At 51.8% G+C, this 10,515-nt stretch overlaps 1 protein-coding gene across 9 annotated transcripts in view; it reads left to right on the top strand.

Moving 5' to 3' along the window:
- The first annotated feature begins 275 nt into the window (after positions 1 to 275).
- Positions 276 to 10,515, top strand: part of MED12 (mediator complex subunit 12) — a 49,095-nt gene continuing 38,855 nt past the window's right edge. For 2 of the 9 annotated variants that reach the window (XM_053374412.1, XM_053374411.1), the window contains exons 1-10: positions 276 to 621; positions 2,754 to 2,858; positions 3,647 to 3,838; positions 4,681 to 4,840; positions 6,245 to 6,420; positions 6,542 to 6,652; positions 7,480 to 7,734; positions 9,060 to 9,236; positions 9,457 to 9,556; positions 9,924 to 10,060. In XM_053374412.1, the coding sequence (XP_053230387.1) occupies positions 523 to 621; positions 2,754 to 2,858; positions 3,647 to 3,838; positions 4,681 to 4,840; positions 6,245 to 6,420; positions 6,542 to 6,652; positions 7,480 to 7,734; positions 9,060 to 9,236; positions 9,457 to 9,556; positions 9,924 to 10,060 (1,512 nt within the window). In that variant the 5' untranslated portion in view covers positions 276 to 522. The remainder of the gene's footprint in view (positions 622 to 2,753; positions 2,859 to 3,646; positions 3,839 to 4,680; positions 4,841 to 6,244; positions 6,421 to 6,541; positions 6,653 to 7,479; positions 7,735 to 9,059; positions 9,237 to 9,456; positions 9,557 to 9,923; positions 10,061 to 10,515) is intronic. The other 7 variants (XM_053374413.1, XM_053374410.1, XM_053374416.1 and 4 more) reach the window with 7 other exon arrangements.

Raw genomic sequence — 10,515 nt, 5'->3', positions numbered from 1 at the left:
TCACCCCCCCCGGCTCATTCCGGCCGCTGACGTCACCGTCCCCTCGCGTGGCCGCGCGGTATTCCGCTTCCCTTCTCTTCCCCCATCCCTCCCGGCCGCCATCCCGCAGCAACCTCAGCCACTGCCCAATGGTTCCGGCCCTCCTTCGTTCCGGCTCCGCCCCGTCGGTTTCGGCCTCTTTTGCTCGGAAGGCTTCTGCGCCTGCGCAGCCGGCGTGCTCTCCCCTCCCCCACTGGCAACCGCAGCCCCCGCCTTTTGGTTCCGGCCCTCCCTCGTTCCGGCCCCGCTCGTCGCTTTCCGCCTCCTTCCCTCGGAAGACTTCGTCCGACCAGCCCCACAATCCCCGCGCCTCGGCAGCCCTGCTGGGCTCGGGCTTTTCCGGCAGCTGTCGAGACCTGCTCGGCTAGTTCCGCCGGCCCCTTGTTGTCGCGGGGGCCAGCGTCTGCCCCCCTCGGCGGGCCCGGCTGGGCTTCGCTGCCCCCCACCGCCCGCTGCTCCGGCTGCCCCCCCGCGGCCCTCGCCATGGCGGCTTTCGGGATCCTCAGCTACGAGCACCGGCCCCTCAAGCGGCCGCGTCTGGGACCTCCCGACGTGTACCCGCAGGACCCCAAGCAGAAGGAGGTGGGGAGAGGGGGGCGGCGGGGAGGGGGCGGCGGTGGGTCAGCAGCACAACCCCTGTGGGTCGTAGGAGGGAGGATGTCCTCTGTGGGCCAGTTGGGGAGGGGGCTCCCTCTCGCCCCACACCCACCTGCGGGGAATTAGAGACCCCCCCTAACCTGAGATCCAAACCGCCCCCTGCCGAGTAAGGGCCCTTGTGTTCGCATCGCCTGCCCCCCGCCCCATGCCAGATTTATAAGGAAGCCGGCGTTTCCCTCCCCGCGCCCCGGTCACATAATCGTAGGGCTGGAAGGGGTCCCGACTAGGGCCATCTCGCCCAGTCGCCTCCAAGGCAGGGATGTTTTTTCCGCCCTGTGTGGGGCTCGAGACCATGGCCCTGGGAGTATGAGTCTCACACCGGGTGCCGAGTGAGCTCAGCAGCAGACAGAGGGAAAGTGTGCTGTGCTTGGTGTGTGTAGCGCTGGGGTGTTGGTGGGACACAGCTTCTGGCCCATCGGCAACCTGTGACTGCATCCCAGGCAGGTGCGCTGCTTTCCCCCAGCTGCTCGCCGCCCCCCCCCCGCTCCCCTGGCAGCTCACAAGGAGGGTGCTTTGTGCCGCCTCTGTCTTCCTTCAGCTCCCCCCCCCCATAGAGGCTCGGACATGGAATCTCCCCATTCTTAGAAAGTAGCACCTGTTGGAGGGCGGCATGCCTCCGGGAACCAGTTGCTGGGGGTCACAAGTGGGTTTAGGGCAGTGCTGCAGCCAGGTCCAGCTTTAAGGCTTTCCATGGACCTTTGGTTGTGGTGCTTTGAGAGGAGGATGACAGGGGGCTGTGATAGAGCATTTGCTTAGACGGCCCCAGGTTCAATTTACAGGAAGGGCTGGGAGAGATTCCTGCTTCTGAAACCCAGGAGTTCTTCTGAAACTGCCAGTCAGTGTAGACCAGGGCCACTGTGTCCCACAAGCTTCATTCAGGTACGCCTTGGCATGTCCTCATTAAACATTGATATTTAATTGTATTCTTTATTACTTCTTTTATTTCTTTCATTCCATTTTGTTATGTTTGCAATTTGAATTTTGTGGGATGCAGGTTGTAATACAATATAAGAAATAAAAGAAGTGATAAAGAATACAGCTAAGAAGCTACTAGCACAGTTCATTACACTTGCTACAGCAGACTGAAAAAGCATTAGGTGGGCAGCCAAGGCCGTCAACAATTTTCAAGTGTTCCATGCTGGGAGAATGTTTAAGAAACACTGGTGTAGATAAGCGTCCTCAGCTGCATGGACCCATGGTTTGATGTGCTATAGAAAGAACCTCCCTACATTCTAATGATTAGATAAGCAAGAAGCCTGAGCCAGCAGAGCTTTTATGTTCATAGCTAATAGCCTCATATAGACCTATTACACTTTCAGTATCGTGAAGTTTCATTGGATAGATGCCATGTTGTCGGGAGTATGATTTGTAACACAGAATATATGGACCTTCCTGCCTAGAGATATATGTTTGGGCCCTTTCCATGTCTGCTTTCTAGGCAGGCTGTACAGACATTTTTGCTTCAATCAGCCTTTGACTAGGAGAATTTGATGGCTCATTTATTCTTAACTCTTGTTTCAAATTTATTTAGTGTGCTGGGATTTTGTGACATTATGCTGGTTGCTGCAGCAATTTAGATATGCTCTTTTAGGTTCTGATTTTTTAAAAAGAAAGTATTAATTCTGGATTTTATTGATTTGATATTAATGATACTGGTTTTACGATCTTATTTTTGTGAGACTTCTTAGAAAGACATTGCTTTTGAAAAACAGAATACCACTTCCCAAAGAAATGACATCATGACTATCCTGTTGGAACTGTAGTTCCTAATGTTTTCAAATGCAATCACAGGGACTGCATTGCTGGATCAGACAAAAATAACTGCTAATATAATTTCTTAAGCAGAGCAGTGGAGACTGGCCCTCAGCTTACCTGCATTTGATTCTGGCTGTGCCTGGCTTTGGCTCTGGCTCTGCCTGCTGTTGGTCTCCATGCCTTCTGCCCTGCCAGTCCCAATGGGCACTGACCACCACTGCATATGTGATTACAAGAACTGTTCCTTATTGATTCTGCCAAAGCACCTGGTCTTAGATGCTTCCCCCCCCTTTCTTCTGCAGGATGAGCTGACAGCTCTCAATGTGAAGCAGGGTTTCAACAACCAGCCGGCTGTCTCTGGGGATGAGCATGGCACTGCCAAAAATGTCAACTTCAATCCTTCCAAGGTGAGAGGCTTGACCGTTCTGAAGGTGCACCTGCTGCAGCCTCCTAAGTGATTGTGGCTGGGTCCTGTGGAACAGCATCAGTGTTTCAGCTTCGGTGTTCTACTGGCTTTTTGGAGCTACGATCATTGTACTCTTTTGCTTCAGTGCTATCCACCAGCTACCTGGACATCTAGGGATATATAATCATCACCCCAATTTGTTAATTTGCCTTCTAAAGAACTGTCTCAAGGCGATTTACACTAAAGAAAATTGAAAACATTGAAAAACAGAAATCAGTTTAACATTACTAAATTATTATTATTTACTGGGTGTTCCTGTCAGATGACATGTGTACTTGCTATCCCCTGCTTCTCCTGATTTTGGAGCCAGTGTTCTGATTGCAGAGGGGTGGGTCATTTGCAGCGGAAACGGGAGAGCTGTTGTGAGCGTGTGCATGAAAGCTTTGTGCTGGGTCACAAGGTGTGACGTTCAAGCTTTAACACCCTGCAAACTCACCTTGGTCTGCATCCTGTAACCTACCAGTTTCTCAATACAGGTGGAAAGTACCTTTGGTCTGGGAGCATGGTTCTGCTATCTTTCCCTTGTGTGTTCATGTGTGTGTGTGAGAGAGAGAGAGAGAAAGAGAGAGTGTGTCTTGGATCCTCTGCACGAAGCTTTCATAGCTGAGATGAAGACAGTATGTGGCTGACGATTAACGCCGAATGTGCTGTGGCTAGTGAGTCTTTGCAGAGTGCGGGCAGCAGGGTCTCTTTGGGAGCTCCACCACCTCGTTCTTTTCCATTTTCCAGATCAGTTCAAACTTTAGCAGCATCATTGCTGAGAAGCTGCGCTGCAACACTCTGCCTGACACAGGCCGCCGAAAACCCCAGGTGAACCAGAAGGATAACTTTTGGCTGGTGACAGCCCGCTCCCAGAGTGCTATTAACAACTGGTTCAACGATCTGGCTGGGACCAAGCCCCTCACTCACCTGGCTAAAAAGGTACTTCCCCCTCCCCTTTTTTCTTTTAGCTTAGGCTGCTAGGAAGAAGGGGAGGGGGGAGTTGTAGTGTAGGGATGGATGAACTGTGACCCAGAAGCTAAATGAGCTCCTCCTTGCTGTGACTCTAGGATAGACCCTTTCTGGGGCGGGAGGAGAGATGTCTCCGAGAATAGTGGCTAGAAAAGAAAAGAAGAGCAGACTTGAGTTCAGGGGCTGAATGGGAAGAGGATAAAGAGGAACTATTTGGGACAGTTTGGAGATGCAAGAGTGATTCAGAAGAGTTGATAGGCATGGAATTTGGTAGAGAAAGGGCTGGTGAACTTTTGGGGAGGTATTTCCATGGCTGTGGCAGAAGCTGTGGCACCAGGTCATATGTTGACTTTCCAAATATGGCCTTCTCCTTACAAACAAAGACCTCATCTACACAATACATGGAAAGCAGTATCACTTTAAACAGTCATGGCTTCCCCCAAAGAATCATGGGGAATGTAGTTTGTTAAGGGTACTGCAGATGAGGAGATCCCTATCCCCCACTATTAGATCTACAGTTCTCACAGTGGTTCAACAATCAATCTCTTCCCAGGCATGTCTGGGAGCTGTAGTTCTGTGAAGGGGATAGGAGTCTCCTCACGACTCTCAGCCTCCTTAACAAGCTACATTTCCTAGTATTCTTTGGGGGACGCCATGACTTTAAGCACTTTTAACTTCTTTCAAAGCTGGGGCAGAACAGGAGCACTGTTTGTTTTGCATCCACCAGCAAGCTGCCTTCAGCTCCAGCAGTTGTTGTTGCTGGACAGCCCCTCTCCAATTACAGCTCTCACCCTCCACCCTCCCTCTGTCAGGTGCCCATCTTCAGTAAGAAAGAGGAGGTCTTTGGTTACCTAGCAAAGTACACCGTGCCTGTGATGAGGGCAGCCTGGCTGATCAAAATGACCTGTGCCTATTATGCAGCCATCACAGAAACTAAAGTGAAGAAACGGCATGTCATCGATCCATTCAGTGGTAAGGACTGCTTCTCCCCATTGCAAATGCCATCTAGACCCATACAGCAGTGTGGGACTAGACAGGCTTGGGTTTCTTGGAGATTTCTTCTTCTTCCAGCTGTTGCGCGTCATTATTCTTCAAGACCATGCATGGGCCAAATGTGGTTCCTGGGTATTATGGATGGGATGGATGCAGAGGAGCGGTGGGAGGCATCAGCTAGGGAACCCCCAAGGGAACCCCTCAGACAAGAAGGCTCAGAGCCAGGAGATTGGTGGTGGTACAATGATGAGTGGTCAGAGGGATAAGAGGTGTTGGAAGCATAAGAGATAACAGGGTTTAGTGAGCAGGAAGAGGCTGTGGCAGAGATAAGTCCAGAATCAGAGGCAGAAGAGGAAACTGGCATGGATTGGAGCCAGGAGGCAGAGATGAGTCAGGCTGGTGAAGAGTCACAGGTGTCTCCCACTCCTGCTGCAACCAGCTCTTCCCTGCCCCTTGTTTCCCAGAACCAGAAAAGGTATGAAGAGGGTGGAGTAAGGACAGGCAAGACAACAGAGTCTCAGATTGCTTGAGAAAGAACCAGGGGAGGAGGAGACTTAGGGAACTGTAGGAAGGCAGGGACCTTCAGTCCTCACAACTGCCTCATAGGTTCAAATTCTACCAGGAAGGGTTGTTGTGCCCACTAGGCGTGGCCTCCTGAGCTACCTGTTTCTTTGAATAAAGAGTTCACTGAACTTGTATGAGTTATTGCTGACCTGCTCCTGGCACCGAGGCCTCTTTATCTGGCCCCTGAAACCTTCCCCAGGCCACAGCCCTCACTGAGCCTGCTTTGCAGACCTAGCATCTTTGCCTGGATGGAGAAAGTTACTTCTTCTTTCTTACCTGAATGGAGGAGAGAGAGTGAGAGAGAGAGAGAGATGGGAGTGGGTGTGTAGAAACAAGCCTACTGGACATTGGCAAAGTTGACATTAGTTGCTCCGTCCACTATGCCTCTGGCCTCGCCCACCACCGGCATGTGACTCTGGGAAGGTTGTGGTCCTCAGGCTGAAAAAGGCTCCCCACCCTTGCTTTGAGACCAGAGGTGGGGCACCTGTGGCTTCCACATGTAGTTGGACCATAGCTCCCCTCATCTTGATGGCTGGCCTTTCTAGACGGGGCTGATGGTCCAACAACATCTGGAGTGCCACAGGCTCCCCACCCTTGTCCTTGACCTTTGGTAGTTGTCTGCTCATTTATTTCTCCTGTTTCTGGGGCAGGACCAGCTTGTGCTTCTGATGCTGCAGCTCAGCCTCTTGAGTCCACAGCTTGCCTTGGCTTCCCACAACTCCCTTCTTAATTCCCCCTCGTCAGTGCGCTTTTCTTTGCAGCCCTTGAGGCCCAACCCCAGCCCCTTCTACCTCTCCAGCAGCTTTTCTTTCCTTCCAGAGTGGACGCAGATCATCACCAAGTTCCTGTGGGAGCAGCTGCAGAAGATTTCGGACTTTCATCGGCAGCTGCTGGCACAGGCCTGTGCATCTCCCTCTAGCCTCATGCCCCAGGAAGTGGAGTACTCTGTGAAGCAGTGGGACTACAATGAGAAGTTAGCTATGTTCATGTTCCAGGTGAGAGAAAGGGTGTGGCTGCTCCTTTTGACTATACTTGTCCTTTTCTCTTGTCAGAGGTTCAAACGCTCTGGCTCCCATCTAGGGAAAGGTCTGCTCAGATCTAATTTTTTGCTTCCAGGATGGGATGCTGGATAGACACGAGTTCCTGACCTGGGTGCTTGAGTGTTTTGAGAAGATTCGACCAGGCGAAGATGAACTCCTGAAGCTGCTTCTTCCCCTTCTGTTGCAGGTCAGCTTGCCCCCTTCCTCTGCAACAACCACGACAAGCAGGACACTCCCTGCCTGCAGACTTAAGAGTCTGAAAAACATGGCATGAAAGGAAAAAGGGACAAGGAGAGAAGAGTGGAAGGAAATAGCATTGGGCCCCGGTTCTTAAAATCACAAATTAGTTATAATAACCAGCTTGAATGGAAACAGCTGATGGGGGAGAGGCGTCAAATGCTAGCTGGGATCTCAATTGTGCCTTGGCAATGAGTCCATCTCTTCCTCTACCTTGATAGAATGGCTGCTGGTATGGCTGCCCATGGCATGTTTGTTGTGAAGGAAGATTTTTGCACTGACTGATACCAGGTCAGGAAGACTGGAGCCTGGAGGATAGTTGTTTCTTCATCAGTGAAGCAGCTATGACTTGGAGCTTATGTAGGAGCTGGAGGCTCTAACCGGGCCCTGATCCGGGCATGTGGCTTCCATGCACTTTCCCCTGCTCCTGAGTAGCCAGCCAGGCCCTTTGACAGTGACTCTGAAACTCCTGTGTGCCCAATCACTCCAGTAGTCCCTGGCAAAGATGATGAGTAGCAGGTGGAAGTCAGAGAACTGCCCAGGGATGCAGGCAGCTGGTGTGGGGACGCCTGGTCCTGGGGCCATTGCTTCTTCAGGGTATCTGGCAGTGTAGTGACCTGGTGGAAGCTCCTTCTCCCCCTTGGTCCTTCTCCTCGGCTTCAAAGTCTGGCCAGGGTTGAAGTTGCTCTTCTTGTCCAGAGCTGCTTTGCATGGAGAGGGGCAGGTCCTCCATCCTGGCAATGAACAAGTTTTCCTTCCTTCCTTTCTCCACAACAGTATTCCGGTGAGTTCGTGCAGTCAGCCTACTTGTCCAGGCGCCTCGCCTACTTCTGCACCCGCCGCCTTGCCATACTGCTGGACAGCATTGGTGGGCATCCTGCCCACCACCTGACGGCGCAGAGCACCCCTGCTCTTCCATCCACACCCACCCCTCAGCCGGCTGCGGGGAACCCCCCTCCCAGTCCGTTCGGTGACCTGCTGCATTGCCCACAGCACCGCCCTGTGGTTTATGGGCTAAGCTGCATCCTCCAGGCAAGTCAGGGTAGAGGCAGATGCCTGGTCAATGGAGTGATGGGACGGTTTAAGGAGATGGGGAAGCGGGCACATCTACTGTCCAGGAGGGTTTAGGCAACTGGTGGAATAGGATTGTTCATAGAAGGGACTTTTGGGAAATCCTACAGATATTTGCCCTTTTACTGGTTTGATCATTTTAGCACGTTGTCAGAGAACCCTTTTCAGCCAAAGGGACCCGTTCCCTTCTGGGCAACCTTCCAGAGGAGCAGGGCCAAAGCATAAGTGGGTGGAGAAATAAATGTAAACTTTACCTTTGTACAGTAGCTTAGTTTCTGCACATACTTGCACACCTCTCTCCATCCTACATTCAGGCAAGCGGGAGGCATGACCAGAGTCCAAAGATGCATTCTAGCCAGGCAAGGACACTGGAGGAGGGTTGAATCAGTGAAACAATCCAAGGAGAATTCTCATGGCCAGATATGCAGGCTTGGAAGGCAGCATTTGACCATCTTGGTCGGAGGCTCCTGACCTTAACAGGATGGCAAATAAGGAATAAGCAGTGCCAGGCTGTGTCACCCTGAGTGGGATGGAATGCAGTACTAGGCAAAATGGGGACAACCAAGCTGGGCACATTTAAAGCAAATTTATTCTCATCCGATTTGTGTGCGCGGTGCTTCATCAAGGACAAGTCCTTACTCTGGGAGGCTTACAATATATAATTCCATCTGTGTTATATATGTATAAATCAGTGCCATACCACTTGAAACAGGTAATGGCTTCCTCCCACCCAAAGAATCCTGGGAAATGTAGTTTGTGAAGGGTGCTGAGAGTTGCTAGGAGCCCCTGTTCCCCTCACAGAGCTACAATTCCTAGATTTCCCTGGGAAGAGGGATTGATGTATGAACCACTTTGAGAACTGTAGCTCTGTGGGGAGAGCAGGGGTCTCCTAAGAATTCTGTTAGCAAACTACAGGTCCTGGGATTCTTTGGAAGAAGCTGTGACTAAAGTGGTGTAATACTGCTTTAAATGTGAGGTGCTGGATGGGGCCTATAGTTCAAGACAAGGAGACGGCAGGGGAGATGAGGAGAGAGGTCAAGGCAAGGGCAAACAGAAATAACATGCAATGATTTTAGTTAACATGTACCTGGATCTGGTTACAGCAGGTTTGTGGGGACCAGATGCTTTGTGGGGAGTTTTTAATACTGGGCAAAAGGGAGCAAAAGGGGAAATGGTCCAAAGTCTTCAGGATGTTTATAGCAAGCATGGAATAGAGGGAGGACAGGGAAGAGGAGCCTGCCCACCTTCCAGGGAACTCAGTCCCTCTTTCTACTGTATTTCTTCAGAGCATTGTCCTGTGTTGCCCCAGTGCCCTCGTCTGGCATTACTCCCTAACCGACAGCCGAATAAAGACTGGCTCCCCACTTGACCACCTGCCCATCTCCCCCTCCAACCTGCCCATGCCTGGGGTCAGCGCTGGCTTCATGCAGCAGGTGAGCAGCAGGGACCGGAATGAGCAGCAGGTGAGCACCAGGGCCTGGAGCCCCTCATCTCGGTCGGTCTCGATTCCCACGGCTTGCTGGGCCAGTAGCCCAGCTGCAGGAGAGACATACCAGGCTTTCCCTGTCACCCCTGACTCACCCTGCTTGGTCCCCTCTCGGGTGTTTGGGGCTAAATGGTGGCAGCCCCTCTCATGCTTCTGGGGGTTGCACCACATCCTCTCCAACGTGCCTTCCTTGTCAGGTCCGAGCAAGACTCCGGGAGATTGAGCAGCAGATCAAGGAGCGGGGCCAGGCAGTGGAGGTGCGCTGGTCCTTTGACAAATGCCAAGAAGCCACTGCAGGTAGGCCATGCTGCAACGCATGCCACACTTTGCCCACGTGAAGAGTGTTTTGCTCTTCATGTCCCCACCCCACACCCTGATGTGTTTGCGCGTGTGCTCTTATCTGTTCTGCCGGTTGTTAATGAGCCTTTCCTCTCACTCTCCAGGCAGCCTGGCTGTTTTTCTTCTACTTGGGGAGTTCTAGAATTGTAGAGTTAAAAGGGACCCCCCCGAGGGTCATCAAACCCCCTGCAGTGCAGGGGATCTCAGCTAGAGCATGACAGATGGCCACACCCAACCTCTGCTTGAAAACCTTCCAAGGAAGGAGAGTTTGCCACCTGCCACAGGACGGCCTCTGTATCTCTTCTGCTTTCCTCTTCCATTCCAGGATTCACAATAAGCCGTGTGCTGCACACCTTGGAAGTGCTAGATAGCCACAGCTTCGAGAGATCAGACTTCAGCAACTCTTTGGATTCCTTGTACAACAGGATATTCGGGGGAGGACCGAGCAAAGACAGCCACGAGGTGAGGACTACTGCACAAAGCAGCTGCAGTTTCTCTCACCATAGGAAGCTGCCCTTTGCAGAGTCAAATCCTCTTTAACCCTCTAGTTCAGCATCATCCACTATGGCTGCCAGCAGTTCTCTGAGTCCTGCACTGAGCTTTGGTCCTTCCCTTAAAAATAAAGTAAGGTTCCAGTCCTCATGGTTCTGAATAAAGGGCTGATATGAATAAGAGCATTCCTTATGCCAGTGTTCCAGCTAGCTCACTGTAACATCCACATTGATAGGCAGTGCCTCTCCAGGGTTTCAGGAAGGGGACATTCCTAGCCCTACCTGGAGATGCCAGAGATTGAACCTGGGACATTCTGCATGTATAGCAGGTGCTGTGCCACTGAGCCCTGGTCCTTTGTCTGTGTGGCTGAGGCTGCGTACGCACCGTACACGTAAGGCACTCCCTTGGAATCCTTTGAACTGTTG

This window comes from Podarcis raffonei, chromosome Z, assembly GCF_027172205.1.
Source record: "Podarcis raffonei isolate rPodRaf1 chromosome Z, rPodRaf1.pri, whole genome shotgun sequence".
Taxonomy (NCBI): Eukaryota; Metazoa; Chordata; class Lepidosauria; order Squamata; family Lacertidae; genus Podarcis; species Podarcis raffonei.
The sequence above is the reverse complement of the archived record's forward strand: the minus strand, read 5'-3'. Positions and strand labels throughout refer to the sequence as shown.